This window comes from Bos javanicus, chromosome 16 (genome assembly GCF_032452875.1).
Source record: "Bos javanicus breed banteng chromosome 16, ARS-OSU_banteng_1.0, whole genome shotgun sequence".
NCBI classification, from domain to species: Eukaryota; Metazoa; Chordata; class Mammalia; order Artiodactyla; family Bovidae; genus Bos; species Bos javanicus.
This window is the reverse complement of record NC_083883.1, coordinates 69650823-69668880: the sequence shown is the minus strand read 5'-3', so window position 1 is coordinate 69668880 and position 18058 is coordinate 69650823. Positions and strand designations below refer to the sequence as shown.

At 40.9% G+C, this 18058-nt stretch overlaps 1 protein-coding gene across 1 annotated transcript in view; it reads left to right on the top strand.

Moving 5' to 3' along the window:
- Positions 1-15759, top strand: part of CENPF (centromere protein F) — a 62506-nt gene extending 46747 nt beyond the window's left edge. Inside the window, exons 15-20 of the mRNA XM_061383513.1 lie at positions 87-263; positions 580-741; positions 2963-3125; positions 7353-7829; positions 10258-10436; positions 14793-15759. Coding sequence (XP_061239497.1) covers positions 87-263; positions 580-741; positions 2963-3125; positions 7353-7829; positions 10258-10436; positions 14793-14996 — 1362 coding nt within the window. The 3' untranslated portion in view covers positions 14997-15759. The remainder of the gene's footprint in view (positions 1-86; positions 264-579; positions 742-2962; positions 3126-7352; positions 7830-10257; positions 10437-14792) is intronic.
- Positions 15760-18058: the final 2299 nt, after the last annotated feature.

Here is an 18058-nt window from a genome sequence, read left to right as displayed (position 1 = left end):
TTTTTCCCTTCCATACTCAGTGTTCCTAAATATATATGTCCAGGTTCTTAATTATCTTCCCATAATTTTATTGTTTTTCTCATTAGGGTCAACTGAAGGAGCTCATGCTAGAAAATAGTGAATTGAAGAAGAGTTTGGATTGTGTACACAAAGACCGTATGGAAGAACAAGGGAAAATGAGAGGAGAAATAACTGAATATCAGCTACGGCTTCAGGAAGCTGAAAACAAACATCAGGCTTTGCTTCTGGATACAAACAAACAGGTAAAAATGCGTGGTCTGGTGACTGGGCAGGCTGAAGAGTGTGTCGGTGGTGGTGATGAGGCACTTTTTGCAAGGAAGCCAGTGTTGTATATTATAGTTATGCTTCACAATTTTGTGAATGGTCTCATTCTATTAACTTCCCTTTCTTTCCCTCAGTTATTTGCACGTGTCTTATTTTATGCCTTGTTACATTTCCATCTTGGAGAGAGTTCCAAAAACCATGGTCTTTGGAATAGCAGTTTTCTTTTCTGTTTGTTTCCCTTATGATGTTTTTACTTGAGCCTCCTGGCTAAAGTAACATTTTTTTTTGCCCTAGCATGAAATGGAAATCCAGACATACCGAGAGAAACTGACTTCTAAGGAGGAATGTCTCAGCTCACAGAAGGTGGAGATAGACCTCTTAAAGTCCAGTAAAGAAGAACTCAATAATTCTTTGAAAGCGACCACTGAGATTTTAGAAGAATTGAAGAAAACCAAGGTATGTACACTTATCATTACTTCATAACTTAGAATGGCTTATACATGTAACAGTGGTTTTAGATTTTAATTTTCATGAAAAAGTTTTTGTAGTGATAAATAAAATCATTCATCAGTTGTCTGCTGAGTTGTTTCTACAAATGAGAGGATAGCATGCAGTTCCATAGTTTGAGCAGACTTTATTCATCACTCAGTGCATCCTGTCAAAGTAGAGGATGTCAGAGACTTCCGGAAGTGGATATGAAGATCAAGCCTATAACAGAGGACAGCAAGCCCCTCCAGACATAGATAATGATTTGGTGAAAGTCTTAATGATTGGTCTTCAGGTTCACTACTATCACCAAACCTTTCCCATGACTTTGGGGCTCAAGGTGGGCCAAGCGCTCGGCCAGCCATACATATGTGTACGTTCTCCTCTTCCTCTCGATGCAGGGACCATCAAACTTTTTTCTTTAGGAAAAAAAGTGAACCCCAATCTCAGTATTGTTAGACTATGTGTGTGGGCTCAGTTGCTCAGTCATGTCCAACTCTTTGCGACGCCGTGGACTGTAGCCCACTGGGCTCCTCTGTCCATGGAATTTTCTGGGCAAGAATACTGGAATGGGTTGCCGTTTCCTACTCCAGGGGATCTTCCCTACCTAGGGATCCAACCCATGTTTCTTGCGTCTCCTGCATTGGCAGGCGGATTCTTCACCACCGTACCACCTGGAAAGTTCCATTGTTAGAGTATAGGAAGTCCTATAGTAGTTCTTCCTAGAGAAGGAGGTTGATTTCATTCCCACAAATACTTTGCATAAAACAAATGCCATCCAGAATGTAAAATATGAACCTGGAAAGTAAATATCTTTCAGAAAAGTTAGATAACTAGGTATAGATTTCTTATGTTTATAGTCTTATACAATTATCATGGTGAAGGAAATATACCAAGGAAATACAAACTAAGTTTAAAATAACATTAATGATCAATAATGTCCTGTTGCTACAAAATGAGAGATATTAGGTTTAATAACAGAAAGAAATTGCTTCAGGTCTACTTTTTAATTTACTTACTTTCTCCTTTTTTAAAATCTTTGACAGTTGTACTGTGGGGAATGTCTATTTATATATGTACAAAATGGTACATTGTTAGTTGAGTCTATTCAAATCTCATAATTTTATTGAAGTTGATAAGCATTGTTGAAATTGAATTAAATCTGTCTCTAATCCATTTATGTTTGGAATCAGAAATAGAAAATTCTGAAAGTGCAGATTTATTGCAACATTGCTGATGAAATTATTTCAAGGTGAAATGTACAAAGAGGGAAATCTACTTGTAACATCAATGTGCTGCTAAGCTTCTTCTTTCTTTTTTTTGATAGTTTGGTCTGCCTTTGTATGTTTATGATCTCTTATCAGAAACTCTAGAGCTATATTGTTTTAGAATTCTATATTTCTTAGATATTAGATAATGCAGTGCATATGCCACATATCACATAATATCTTATCAGAGTCTGGGGTGATACTTCATAATCAAATTCATAGTTTTATAGCAAAATGTATGAATATTTTCACAAGGTGGGATAAATAAAGACTATAAATTCCTTTATATCTGTTCAGGTCAAGTTTTGCCTATAAATCATTTTCAGAACTTGTTTTTTTGATTTTGCAATTGTGCTTAAGGAACTATGAACATGTACTACTAAGAAGTGCTTGATGACATAATTCTCCCACCATTCTGTTCACTTTTTGTTTGAGTTACTTCAACATTTAAATTTATGTTATAAACCATAATATCATTTGGCTTTAAATTAGTGTTGTGAGCCACATCTCTGGCCTTCATCTGGTGTGACTCGGCAAATGTCATCTGAGGCATTGAAACTGCAACAGCACAGAATGGCAAATGGGACACAATCCTCTCATCCGGAGTGTTCTGCCCACCAAGAATATGTCCATGGACCCGCGCCCCTACCTCCCGGGTGTGCCTCCCATTGGATAAACACAGATACACCGGGCTACTTACTTAGTAGGACATTATGTTAAGAAAGGGAGTGACAAAGACACTGTTTACTGGGGGGACTTAGGACACTGAACAGAGACGAGGAATTGTTTTATGCATCTTTAGATGTTTTGTCTTGTTCTTAAACTTACAGCATATGATTCTTAATTATATCTCATTGTTATTTTTCCATATGCTCACGAAAAGCAATTCAAGGTTTTTAAGTGGAATTGCTTTTGTTTTGTAGATGGAAAATCTAAAACATGCAGATAAGTTGAAGAAGGAAAACGATCGTGCCCAGAGTAAAATAAAGTTGTTGGTGAAATCCTGTAAACAGCTGGAAGAGGAAAAGGTGATGTTGCAGAAAGAACTAGCTCATCTTGAAGCTGCACAGGAGAAACGGAGAGCAGGTGGGTGCTAGCCCGGCGCACATCGATAAGCCCTCACTGGCGCCGACTAGTGACGTCACATACACATCGACAAGCCCTCACTGGCGCCGACTAGTGATGTCACACACTGGTGTGTCTGCCCCGGAAGCGTGGACGGTGATCTGTTCTGTGGCAGCACGTCGAGATTGAGCGGCGGACCGTTTTCCAATTTCTGAATTTTGTGCTCGGGCTGGGGTCATTAACGGGATTCAGAATGAAGCCTGCATTTTAAAAATAGAATGACTGCACCTTCTGTTCTATCAAATGTGCAAAAACCTGGCAGCCCTGTTTGCTAATGAGCCTTTCCAAGAAGAGTTATTCATGTGGATGTCCATTACATAGTTCCTACATCAAAGAAAGATTGGCCTCTGAGCTGGCACTGGTAATTTACCAACAGATGATTCTGGTATCCATGGCCCTACTAAATAGGAAGGTTGGGGACTACATTTTTGGGTGTGTAGATACAATGAAACAAAGTGACAACGCTTTTTGTCACTTTTCTCTACATACACCCCTAGAGTGGAATGCTTTTTCTGTATGGATAGATGACGGCAAATATAGTACGCATGGCTCTTCTGGACCGTACATAGTTTGGCAGGGGGGAGGGGTCCACAGTGTTCCCTGCTGAGAAGAGTAGGCAGAACAGACTGGGGCTTCAAGGAGGGAATCAACACCAACCAGGCAGCTGCAAGTGACTGAGACATCTTCCCATGTAGTGTCCTTCAAACCCTTGTCCGTTAGATCCTCCATTGCCTCCACGCAGTTTTCAGCACTTCTTTGGACTTGTCTTTTTTTTTTTTTTTAACACAAATTTTATTTTTATTAAAAATCATCATGGTGTAAAACATGCACATGCTTTCAAAAAAAAATTAATATGCCCTTAAAGTGAAAAAAGTGAAAGTCGCTTACTCATGTCTGACTGTCTGTGACACCATGGACTGTGTAGCCTGCTAGGCAAGTCCTCTGTCCATGGGAATTCTCAGCCGTGAATACTGGAGTGGGTTGCTGTTCCCTTCTCCAGGAGATCCTCCTGACCTAGGGATCGAACCTGGATCTCCCACATTCCAGATTGATTCTTTACTGTCTGAGACACTAGGGAAGCCCTTAAACCCCTGTCCTGTTTCCCAACTTTGCCAGGTAGAGGTAATTTTGCTTGTTTGGCCACTTTGATGTGCTAAGCTATATGACTAAATTGGTATTTCTGGATAAAGCATTTTTATAATGTCAGTTTACTTTCTCATATGAAAGGAAGATGTAGTTACTTTACAAGAACCTTTTCTGTTGTCATTCCTGTGTAGTACGTTACTTTTTAGTTGGTTAGCATTTACGTTATCATGACTTCTTTTTAAGTAGCCATTCTAAGTGGGTGTTTTATGTGCTTGTGGGGAATTTCTGTGTTTTTGTTGAAGAAATACCAGTTCAAGCACTCTTGTCCATTTTTTTTTGTTTGTTTTCTTTTTATTATTGTAAGAGTTCTTCATATATACTGGATTCTACAGTCTTTTCATTGGCCCCTGCCTGTATCCCAGTATACAGCCTTGACATACTCCTTTCCTGATTTGGAACCAGTCTGTTGTTCCATGTCCAGTTCTAACTTGCTTCCTGACCTGCATACAGATTTTTCAGGAGGCAGGTCAGGTGGTCTGATACTCCCATCTCTTGAAGAATTGTCCACAATTTGTTGTGATCCACACAGGGCTTTGGCATATTCAATAAAGCAGAAATAGATGTTTTTCTGGAACTCTCTTGCTTTTTCGATGATCCAGTAGATGTTGGCAATTTGATCTCTGGTTCCTCTGCCTTTTCTAAAACCAGCTTGAACATCTGGAAGTTCTCAGTTCATGTACTGTTGAAGCTTGGCTTGGAGAATTTTGAGCATTACTTTACTAGCCTGTGAGATGAGTGCAATTGTGCAGTAGTTTGAGCATTCTTTGGCATTGCCTTTCTTTTGGATTGGAATAAAAACTGACCTTTTCAAGTCCTGTGGTCACTGCCGAGTTTTCCAGATTTGCTTGCATATTGAGTGGAGCACTTTCACAGCATCATCTTTTAGGATTTGAAATAGCTCAACTGGAATTCCATCACCTCTACCAGCTTTGTTTGTAGTGATGCTTCCTAAGGCCCACTTGACTTTGCATTCTAGGATGTCTGGCTCTAGGTGAGTGATCCCACCATTGTGCTTATCTGCGTCAGGAAGATCATTTTTGTACAGTTCTGTGTATTCTTGCCAACTCTTCTTAATATCTTCTGCTTTTGTTAGGTCCATACCATTTCTGTCCTTTATTGTGCCCATCTTTGCAGGAATTGTTCCCTTGGTATCTCTGATTTTCTTGAAGATATCTCTAGTCTTTCCCATTCTGTTGTTTTCCTCTGTTTCTTTGCATTGATGGCTGAGGAAGGCTTTCTTATCTCTCCTTGCTATTCTTTGGAACTCTGCATTCAAATGGGTATCTCATTCCTTTTCTCCTTTGCCTTTCGCTTCTCTTCTTTTCACAGCTATTTGTAAGGCCTCCTCAGACAACCATTATGCCTTTTTGCATTTCTTTTTCTTGGAAATGGTCTTGATCATTGCCTCCTGTACAATGTCATGAACCTCTATCCATAGTTCTTCAGCCACTCTGTCTATCAGATCTAATCCCTTGAATCTATTTGTCACTTCCTTTGTATAATCGTAAGGGATCAGGAAAGGAGTACGTCAAGGCTATATATTGTCAACCTGCTTATTTAACTTATATGCAGAGTACATCATGAGAAATGCTGGACTGGATGAAGCACAAGCTGGAATCAAGGGAGAAATATCAGTAACCTCAGGTATGCAGATGATACTACCCTTATGGCAGAAAGTGAAGAAGAACTAAAGAGCCTCTTGATGAAAGTGAAAGACAAGAGTGAAAAAGTTGGCTGAAAACTAAACATTCAGAAAACTAAGATCATGGCATCTGGTCTCATCACTTCATGGCGAATAGATGGGGAAACAGTGGAAACAGTGACAGACTTTAATTTTGGGGCTAAAAATCACTGCAGATGGTGACTCCAGCCATGAAATTAAAAGACACTCCTTGGAAGGAAAGTTATGACCAACCTAGACAGCATATTAAAAAGCAGAGACATCACTTTGCCAACAAAGGTCTATGTAGTCAAGGCTATGCTTTTTCCAGTGGTCATGTATGGATGTGAGAGTTGGACTATAAAGAAAGCTGAGTGCTGAAGAATTGATGCTTGTAAACTGTGGTGTTGCAGAAGACTCTTGAGAGTCCCTTGGACTGCAAAGAGATTCAACCTAAAGGAAATCAGTCCTGAATATTCATTGGAAGGACTGATGCTGAAGCTGAAACGCCAGTACTTTGGCCACCTGATGCGAAGGGCTGACTCATTAGAAAAGACCCTGATGCTGGGAAAGATTGAGGGCAGGAGGAGAAGGGGATGACAGAGGATGAGATGGTTGGATAGCATCACAGACTCAAGGGATATGAGTCTGAGTAAACTCTGGGAGTTAGTGATGGACAGGGAGGCCTGGCGTGTTGCAGTCCATGGGGTCGCAAATAGTAGGACATGACTGAGCAACTGAACTGTCTCCCAAAGCCTTTACAACCGTGACTTTATATTCTCTGTCGACTTTTACTGTTCATTCATTCACTTAAAATAGAAAGGATGGACAGAGGAATATAGAGGGTGCAATAAATTCATTCATTTTATGTAGTATGATAACTACAAGGTGGTTTGATGGATTGGCTGAAATCCGAGTTTGAGATATTGATGGGTTATGTTTAAACTATCCCAGTAAGTACGTGGGCTCCCCTGTTGGCTGAAGACTCTGCCTACAAAGTGGTAAAGAATCTGCCTGCCGAGGAGGAGATGCGGGTTCAATCCCTGGAGAAGGAAATGGCAACCCACTCCAGTATTCTTGCCTAGGAAATCCCATGGACAGAGTAGCCTGGTGGGCTATATAGTCTGTGGGGTCTCAAAAGAATTGGGCATGACTTAGCCAGTAAACAACAATAAGTATGTAACTCACGAGAATATGTATCTTGATACAATCCCTACCAAACAAGAGCTGTTTGAAATATAAGAACCATCTGTAGCTACATTTTCCCCCATTTCCAAAATAAAAAAAATCAAGAGCAAGTCTAAGGTTATCTGCTTGATGATGCCCAATGTTAACTAGAGAAGTGTCACGTTACAAATGATTTGTCATTTTACTTTTGACAGATACCGTCGTGGATGCTAATGTCAACGAATTAATAACTGAAATGAAAGAACTGAAAGAAACCCTTGAAGAAAAAACCAAGGAGGCAGATGAATACCTGGATAAATACTGTTCCCTGCTCATAAGCCATGAGAAGTTAGAGAAAGCCAAGGAGATGTTAGAAACACAAGTTGCTCGTCTGAGTTCACAACAATCTAAACTGAATCTTCGGAGCTCTCCTTTGGTGAATTCGCTTGCTCCAGGACCATCCCCAGTCCCTTCTGCCACTGAGAAGAAGTTACCATCCGGCCAAAATAAATCTTCAGGCAAAAGGCAAAGGTCCAGTGGGATTCGGGAGGATGGCGGAGAAACCACGCCTTCTACACCAGAGACATTTTCTAAAAAAAGCAGGAAAGGCATCAGAAGTGGTACTCACCTTGCAGAGGATGCAGAAGATGCTGAATTTGAGCCAGAGGGGCTTCCAGAAGTTGTAAAGAAAGGTATGACATAATTTTAAAAGTATTTGTGTTCTTTTAAAAAAAATTCACATACAAAAAGAAAAGAAGCATTTGTATTTTGGGGTTATTATGCCATGGTCCTATTTAATCTTCAGAAGCAGTAGTCCACTGTTAACTTGGTAAGGTATATGCTTTCTTTTCTGTCGTGAGAGAATGACAGATCTAATTACTTATGTCACAGTACAAAAAATACTAGGAGATTTGAAAAATGACTGTCAGAAAACTGTTTGGAATTTGATATTTCTGTGCTGAAAATCCCCAAATTGAAGATAACCCTTCAAGTTTCCCACCTTTAGTGTTGTGTGACCCAGGTAGTAGGGGAGCTGAAGGGTGGGCCCCATGATGCTGGCTCCTGGCTGGAGCTGCTTACCACGTTGTTTTTTTTTTAACCCAGTGTTCTTCAACGTGTAGCCCAGAGACTGGGGCCAGTCTAGGAACGTTTGCTACTGGCCCATGACCAAAACAATGTATAGAAATCATGAGTTAGAGTTTTAAATTTTCATAGCCATTTGCTATTTTGCTGTTTTCAATATCCAAGCACATAATCAGTTTTTATTATACTCATTCTTATTGTATTATACAAAAGTATCATTCCACAGCAGATGAGAGATTACTCCCCACCCCTCTTCTTTCCCATAGAACTAGAGAAAAACAAATATCATATATTAATGCGTATATGTGGAATCTGAAAAAATTGGTATAGATGGTCTTATTGATAGAGCTGAAATAGAGACACAGAAGTAGAGAAGAAACATAGAGACACCAAGAGGAAAAGCGGGGAGGCAGGATGAATTGGGAGATTAGTACTGACATATATATATATATATATATAGACATATGACATTGTTGATCCTGTATATAAAATAGGTAACTAATGAGAACCTACTGTATAGCATGGGCTTCCCAGGTGATACAGAATAAATAATATTCTTTATGAATGATAAATAAAGAGTCCGCCTACCAATGCAGGAGACCAGCGTTCCACTCCTGGATCGGGAAGATCCCCTGGAGGAGGGCATGGTGACCCACTCTATATTCTTGCCTGGGAAATCCCATGGACAGAGGAGCCTGGTGGGCTGCAGTCCAAAGGGTCACCAGGAGCCTGACACAGCTAACTGAATGAAGCGGCACGCGCTGTATGGCACAGGGAGCTCTACTGAGCGCTCTGTGGTGACCTGAATGGGAGCGCAGTTCCACAGAGAGGGGCTACATGCATACGTGTAGCTGATTCACTTTGCTGTACAGTAGAAATTAACACAACCTTGTAAAGCAACTCTACTCCAATAAGTATTTATTTTTAAAAATGAATTCTGGGATATAGAAAACAAACCAGTTGTTACCAGTGGAGAGAGGACAGGGGGAGGGGCAAGATGGGTGCAGGAGATTAGGAGGTACAGATGACTATGTTTGAAATAAATAGGCTACAAGGATATATCATTCAGCATAGTGAATAGACCCAGTAATGTAGCCAATATTTTATAATAAATGGAATATAACCTTTACAACTTGTGAATCACTGTGTTGTACACATGAAACTAATATAGGAAAAATTCTGGGAAGTGATTTGGGGGGAAAACAAAGGAAGAAAGTTTTGGGTTTTTTTTTTTCCCGTAGATGGTTTGAAGGCACTATTCTGAGTAATTCTAACCCTTAGGAAATCTAACCTCCAAATAGTTAGCTTGCTCTTTTTCATTACTGTTTTTTATTTGTAGGTAAGGGGTTAAAAACAAAGCAAAAACACAGGCTCTTGTAGTTAATGTAGTTACTTTAAAGCTGTTCTGAGCCTGTGTGACATGCTTTCTTTTAGTGTCCTCGGGATTGCTGTTCTCCTCTTGGTCATCACAAGCTGCGTCAGTTCCCTCTACGGGGGGAGATGATGCGGAGGGAAATCGCTCTTAGTGAGATCCAGACTCTCCTCCCATCCAGTCTTTCTACGTGAGAGTAGTCACTGCAAGTAGCTGTTGTGACTCCACATTTTCCCCCTTTCCACAAGAGCAGGCCTTTTCTTTTGCCTGTCTCTTTCCATTTTACCTGCCTTATTTTCCCCTTCAGTCCGTCTCACGGGAATGCCTGCCGATTTGTTCTTAGTAGAAGCAGGAAGAACTTTTTTCTCTTTAATATTATTTCCGCCCCCACCTCCCTTTTCCCCATGTTGTTTCTTATGTTTCTAATAAGAAAAAAAAAAAAAAAAAACCCCACCTGTTAGGGATTTACTGTTTGCTGCCTCCCAGGGTAATTATGAATAAAATTATAAATAAAAATAAAACTATCCACTGCGGCGAGGAGGAAGTGGTTTTGGAGTCACCCTTATCCTTGCTCACTCATGAATGCCACTCGTGAATATCACTCCCACTGGGGAGGCTGATGGAATGGTAGCCAGCAGTGCTGACAATCAGTTTTGTGCCCTTAGGGTTTGCCGACATCCCCACCGGAAAGACTAGCCCCTACATCCTGCGGAGGACAACCATGGCAACCAGGACCAGCCCCCGCCTTGCTGCCCAGAAGTTAGCAGCATCCCCGCCAAGTCTCGACAAAGAAAATCTCACCGAGACCTCCAAACCAACAGCTGGTGGCAGCAGATCACAAAAGGTAAACTCCGTGAACATGTATCTACTGTGTGAAATCCAGGAAATGAGAGCGGCATCTGGGCAAGGCTTTGACGCTGCACCGGCTGACTCGGGAGCTCTTCGAAATCTGACCTTCTCCCTGTGGTATAAATAAGTCAGTAGTGAGGAGAGTAGCAAGCAGATGCGAGGACAGGCGTCATGTTATCCTGCCGCACAATCTCATCCTTGACCCAGCAGGCTGCTGATACACAGTCTGATGGCAAACGGTGTTGTCAGAGCGGAGCTCCAAGGGTGTGTTAGCGAGTTTTGGGCAGAACCTTGGAAGGACGCAGCACAGGCAGTGGGCTTTGCTTGTTTACAGGCTCCCTCTCACCCCTCTGCCCCCTGGCTGTGATTCTTAGTGTTTGTTACTCCTTGACTGTCTACAAAAAGCACATATTTCAGTAGATGTCTAAAGAAAGGGGCTCTGTTTGTGGATGTCTCTATTTTGATTGTTGAAGTGAGAAAGGGTTGGAATCTTAGGGGCCTCTCTGCACCTTGCAAACAGCCCAGTCAAGTTATTTAAAGCACAGAGTGTGTTTGCTTCATAGCCATACCAGCAGCTACCATTTATGTCTGCAAAGCACATGAATTTTAGGGAACTCAGTTTTATTTTATTTTATTGAACTCTTGTAAGTACTTATTACAAAAGGATGAAGAAAATAAGACTCAATAAAGATTGAACCTACCTGGAGTTAACACCTCTCTCTCTCAGCTCCAGTCTTGCTCTTTTCCTGTTGTTTCTCAGACTAGGGACCACAGGAATCTTGTTGAAAGTTTCTGGAATAGCTTACAGAATTTTTGTTTTTAATATTGTGATTGTACTTTGCTTATTGGTTGCTGCTGCTGCTGCTGCTAAGTCGCTTCAGTCATGTCCGACCCTGTGTGACCCCATAGACAGCAGCCCACCAGGCTCCCCCGTCCCTGGGATTCTCCAGGCAAGAATACTGGAGTGGGTTGCCGTGTCCTTTTCCAATGCATGAAAGTGAAAAGTGAAAGTGAAGTCGCTCAGTCGTGTCTGACCCTTCGAGACCCCATGGACTGTAGCCTACCAGGCTCCTCCATCCATGGGATTTTCCAGGCAAGAGTACTGGAGTGGGTTGCCAGTTCTTTCTCCATTGCTTATTGGTTAGAGTTTAAGTATTCAATCAGATTACCCTGACCCAGCCAATGAAACTTTGAAGGTGTAGTAACCCTTATTTGTATAATATAATACTTGTTAAGTGGGCAGGCGTGTTCCTCATTAGGATTTTAGATACCAAATACAAAGACTTTGGTGAGTAGTTGCATCAAAGCAACATTTAAGCAAATGTTTGTTATGCTGATATATAAGAGCTCTAAGGATTAAGGAATTTATATCTACAATTGAGTTTTGTTCATAACTTACATTATAATAAAGATTTTATTAACTGGGGGCTGAAGAAGAAGGGTCTGAGATTTTCTTTCACTGATTAAAATGGGCCCATCTATGACTTACAATTAGAAATATTCTGCTATTTTGTGCGTATTTCTTTCCCTTCCCCATCAGTCCTCCCACCTCCAACCCACGTTTCTCTATTTTTCTTTCTTACTCACTCACTCACGTTTGGAGTTAACTTTTAAATGTTGGGAACCGTAGAACACTGAAGTGTACTGGAGTAGGTCCTAACTCTCCAGGGACCGTAAGAACAGTTTCTTTTCCATAAGGTAACTAGTGCCTTTAAAGAGTGAAGCTTCCAGACTTGACCAAAGCTATTAACCACAGTCTAATTCCTGAAATGAAGTACTTGGCTCTTCCCAGTATCCCTTCTCTGATGTTGCTGATTATGTGAACAGTTTACTTGTGTCCTCATTTCTAATACAGATACCTTCTAAATTAATGCAGCTGTTAATGTCCTGAAGTGATTGCAACGATAGATGTTTACAGGTGTGTTAGGAAATCACCTCATAAGATTCCCACAGGGGTCACTTTCCCTTCTTTGATGAGGAACTGATGGTAAAGCAGTTTTCATGTGGAGTTCGAACTTATTTTCTCAGAGAGCTTTGCACGCTAGGGGGCCTGCTTTCCACACTGCTGTCGCATGTGCTGAGGACAGAGCAGTAACCATGGTTTCCTGCAGACTTGTGTGTGCAGGGGCTATAGGCTGCAGCAGGCACCAGTGGTTATGAATTGCTAAGCAATTTTGTGCACTTGTGCACATGAATGGCCGGTGGTTCCTCTTGAAAGGAGGTTACAGGGGACTCGTGATTAGATGCAAGCCTTCAAAACCCAGCCTATTGATTTTTAATGTAATTCAACATTTTCTGAGTCACTTTATAAAATGCTTGCCTCATCTGCTGAGCATATTTCATCATTCAGTTTGGAAAAAGAGATAGCAAGTTATCCTTTCCTAAAGCGGTTGCTTAGAAACTTCGGATTATGAATCTTCGCCTGAAGTCACTGGCTGAGTGTTGAGAGATTTCCTAGATCATTTAACAGAACTGTCAGTGACAGCTGACAAGTTCGAAGGAGAACATGGGTAAGATGCAGCATAGGTGAGGATCAGTCTCTGCTTTGTCTCTGGGAGTTAGCTCCAGACGACCGTTCACCAACTGTACGAGATGATTGTGAGGCCATCACCACAGGGCCTGTCAGCAATTTAGTGGGGTCTTAACCATTTTTCCTACTTATGAGTTTCTTTTCCAATGAGCTATTTGCATACCCGCCGTCTCCCCACTGTGGCTGCAGACACAGTTTGTAAGACAGTTAGGGTATGGGTGCCCTTAATAGATTAAATACCTGGGAAGCCTGACCTCATCTACTTATGGATAAGTCTGAGGCTAACTAACCAACATGAGGATCAAATCCAAAGTTAAAACTCTGATTACCAACTACAGTTTCCTCAATTCAGAATCAAGAAATTGAGTCTGGAAGGAGAGGCCAAAGGGTGGACTTCGGCTGTTCTGTTGGGTTTCAGAAGGAGTTTTACTAGCTCAGATTCTCTTTGCCCAGTGTGGTCTCTGTCCCTACCTCCTCTGTCTTTTAATGGTGCAACTAAAGGTTTGATTCTCCTGCAGCTCACGGGTTCAAGGGAAATGTCTGTCTTCTATATTGCTTTCTACTTTAAAAAAAAAAAAGGAAAGAAAAGAGTGCCAGTAAAACTCTTGTTTTTTTCCTTCCGATTTCCATGGACAGTAATTTTCCATTAAGTCCTGATCCTTCAAGGCCCCTCCTTTTAAGTGTGCTGCACGTCATCTGAGGTAGAGGCAACCTTTCCAGGGCTCTGATCTGTTGGCCAGATTTACTATGTTTTCTGTGATGAAAAGTATTTAGCTGCCTTTTAAAACCATACACTTCCTATGGAAAGAATATACACGGGGAAATAATTTCCATTCTTTTCTTCTTCTGCTTCAGAAGGTGGTCCTGGGCAGGCAGTTGGGCAGGGCGTGGTCTGTCCCATAGGTGCTTCTCAGGACTTCTCAGTGCCTCCTTGGTACTGAACACGTATCACCCTGGTTAGGAGTCCTTCCTCTTTTTCTTTTAAAGGTCTTCCTACCTGAACCATCTACTCTTGCCCTCTCACTTCGGTTGTGACGTTGTTCTGTATTTCATCTGTCCTGCTCTTTTCTCTCTCCTGACCCCGTATTTTTTCTCACTACTATAGAAACCTCAGAAAATCTCAGTCCTACCAGTGTTGCATTACCTGGTAATGCGTTACCCTCTCATCTGCTTCTTAAAGTCTCACATTTTTTGAGATCCCCTTTTCTCTTAAAAGTGGGATCCCCCTTTCTCTTAAAAGGCAGGACATTGGAAAGGGAACGTACTTTTATTCTGGACTTTAAATGGAAGGAGAGTGATTAAAATGTTATTATGTGAGGAAGAGGCTCTAGTAAATAAAGCTTCCACCTTATGAAACTGTTAGGACTCACTGGAATACGTTTATTTGCATGATAGAGGATCAAGTAAGATAAATGGAAGCTGGTTTGGGTTCTTACACAAATATTGAATGTTTGCTATTAGTCAAGCATATTCTGGGCACTGTGGATGCAGAGGTAAAGAGGACATAGTCTTTGCCCTCAGAGAGCTTACCTTCTGATCTGAGAAGGTCACAGTGGCCTTGGGAACGAGTGTCTGGTCATTAGAGATGTCAAGGAAAGCTTTGCAAGGTGGCTCATCAGAGGTGATATCTGACCCTTTTCTCTAGCTTCTCTGTTTAGGTGGGGGCCTGTTTTTAGGGTAGAAGAAATAGTCAAACTGTGTACAAACTCCTAGAGGAAGAATTGAACTTCAAATGTAATGACCTAAATAAGGACTTTATTTTTCATGTTGTAGAAATGTGAATGTGATTTTAGACCTCTAACTGTCATACTTGTGTTGCAGGTCAAGGTTTCTCAACAGAGCCCAGTGGATTCAGGCACTGCCTTCCGAGATCCCATTGGCAGATCTCTCTCCATCAGTAATCTTCCCGAGAGAAGTCCAGTGGGCAGCCCCAGGGAGGGCCTGAGAGCCAAGCGAGGCCGCCACGCCCCCAGCCCAGAATCCAGCCTGGAGTCTAAGGGCAGCGAGAACTGTAGGGTCCAGTAGAAGACCCCGTGTGTGTCAGGACTCCTGGAAGGTGGCAGTTGTTGAACAGAAAGCAGTGTGACTGTGCGCTTGTCTTTATTCATCAGCAAGCACCGTACCAGAGGGAAGAAAACTCCTTTTAAATAGAAATATATTGACTATTTAGATCTCCCCTGTAGAAGAATTAGAAAAGTTTGGAAGCACTGATTACCTCTACATTGATATTCCTCTTCTGTAATGTAAAATAGTCCTGTATAAAGCATTTTGGCAATGTTACACTTAAATGGCAAGCACTATATTACAACTCCTGTTTTTATGTGGATTCTACACTAAAAAATGCAAGTAACATTTTCTTGCAAGGGACAGCTCCCAGGAAAATGTAAACTTTTGCTTTATGATATTTCTTTTGTATAATGTTAGACATGGAATAATTTTAGATCAAGAGTTTCTTTGAGTTGAGTAAAATGAAGGAAACCCTGTTACATGTTTTTAAGGAAAACATGCACACAGATACGTGTGTGGGTGTGTTCCCCTCTCCAATGTGTTTTCTAAATCTTGGCTCACTTACATAACCTGTTCATGTTTATGTGTGGTGTGGTGGGCGTTGTGTGTCGATTTTCAATTAGCCTGGCTGCAGGCTCCTCAGAGGTGTAGTGTTTTGAGCTTTCTGTCATTGTGCTGTTTCTCTTCAAGGCCAGTTTGTTGTAGTGTTTTGGTAGGATTCTCATAAATGGTGGTCTATAAAATATGGCATTTTTTCTAATAAAAAATTCAATTCACCTTTGTTTTACGTACAAATGATTTCTAAATATAAATATATTATGAACTTTGGTACCATTTCTTGCTAACTTCAGCAGCCTTTGATAAAAGTAAAAATGTTCTAACAAATAATACTACTACATTTAGAAAACACATTCAGTTATATTAAAAAGACACGGTTTGGAATGTGGGTCATGAAGATTATGTAGGCATATAACACGTCCAGCCAGTGCCTAGCACGTTGTGTGTTCTCATTAACTCTCATCAACAAGGCTACAAGTATGTGGTGTTTTCCAGCTCATTTATGGATGACAGAGTTTTGTAAATATGCAGGCATTCTGAGCCATATCAATTCCAAAAACTCTGGAACAAGTGCTTGTGTCCTCGAATCAGGGTAAAGAAGTTTTCCAGGACATGAACTTGTAAAAGATAATTTGCTGTTGACTTTCAGTTCAGATTTATGTATACACTTTGACAAATACTAACATTTATATTTTAAAATTGTCCTTAGCTAGGTGGCCTGTATTGCTGGGTAATGCTTCAGTAATATGAAGCTGCTTAGTATTCATCTACTGAAAGTGATATCCTGTCTTTCCTCCTGTTTCTTCAGTTGCTCGGGGGTGTGGTCTGGCGCAATATCCTTATCATGTCATCCCAAGGCTGCCATGTGCTCAAGGGCATGACCCAGAGGAGATATTACTAATACCAGGCCATCAACTTCATTGGCTGCCTGCAGTTATTGGAAGATTCCACTCAGTAGGTCTGGCTGGGTGGTTCCCTGGGTCCTTCAAAGCATCCTTTTTTTTTCTTTTCTATTAATTTTTTACTGGAGTATATTTGCTTTACAATGTACTATTCTTCTGTACAGTAAAATGAATCAGCTATGTATATACACATAATCCCTCCTTTTTGAACTTCCTTTCCATTTGGATCACCGCAGAGCACTGAGTAAGAGTTCCCTGAGCTAGACAGTATGTTTTCATTAGTTACCTGTTTTATCCACAGTATCAATAGTGTACATATGTCAGTCCCAGTCTCCCAGTTCCTGCCACCCCTCCCACCTTCCCACTTGGTATCTGTATATTCTCTATGTTTGTGTTTCTATTTTGACTTTGCAAATAAGATCATCTATACCATTTTTCTCTATTCCACATATATGTGTTAATATACGGTATTTATTTTTCTCACTTCATTTTGTATGACACTATTTCCGTCCATCCATGTCTCTACAAATGACCCAATATTGCTCCTTTTTATGGCTGAGTAATATTCCATTGTATGAAAGCATCTTGATCTTTTCCCAGGTGGACCTTGTTACAGGTAATACTCAGCATGTCTTCCATTTATATAATTGTAGAGAATTGTTCACAGTCTTGTAAATAGACAGTCAAGACATTAAATATTTTTTTCCTTAAGCTAACAATACTTGTTACACTATGAGCTGAGTTGCATATAGGTGGTGGTTTAGTTGTTGTATCTGACTGTGCGACCCCGTGGACTGTAGCCTGCCATAATCCTCTGTCCATGTGATTTGCAGGCAAGAATACTGGCGTGAGTTGCCATTCCCATCTCATTGCATAGAGCATGAAAACTTTATATACTAGTCCTAACCCTGAAGTACCTGATAAGCCAGTTGAGTCTCAAATAAGATCCGGTTGACAAATCATAGAGGAAAATAGACCAGGTCCAGAAATCTAGGTATTTGATTCTCATTTGTACAATGACAGGCTCGATTGAGATGATTATTTTCATCTTGAATATTCTGTAGGAACTGAGATGGCCCTTTGTATTATTGAGAGTTATCAGGAGTCCAAAGGGACTGCACCTTCAATAAAAAGGAATAAAAACCAGCGTTGGAGTTGTAGCCCAAGTTTCTAAGAGTAACCCCTCAACTCTGTATACATATTAATTTTCTCCAAGATTTGTGATTTTTCTCATTCGATTCCAATCTATTTCTTTTGTTTGAACTATCAAATTTAGATTTGTTTGAACCTGGAAAGTAGTCAGTATACTTCTTCCCAGGGGCTCCTAACTCTAGAAGGGGTGATCCGTTTCCCTTGCTAACTGTTTTTGGTTGAAAAGACTTCTACTACTCTTAGGATGGCTCAGAACATTGGTCTTAGAATTTCCAAGTTAGCTTTCCCAAAGCCATTCAGTCTAGGGCAAGATGTCATGAAAATAATTTAAGTGGGAATAAACTATGACCAACTTTTTTTTTAAACAAGGATTTAGTATTTATTTAGGCTATGCTGGGTCTTTGTTGCTGTGTGGGCTTTTCTCTAGTTGTGGCGAGAGGGGCCGCTCTGTGTGCAGGCTTCTCTCTG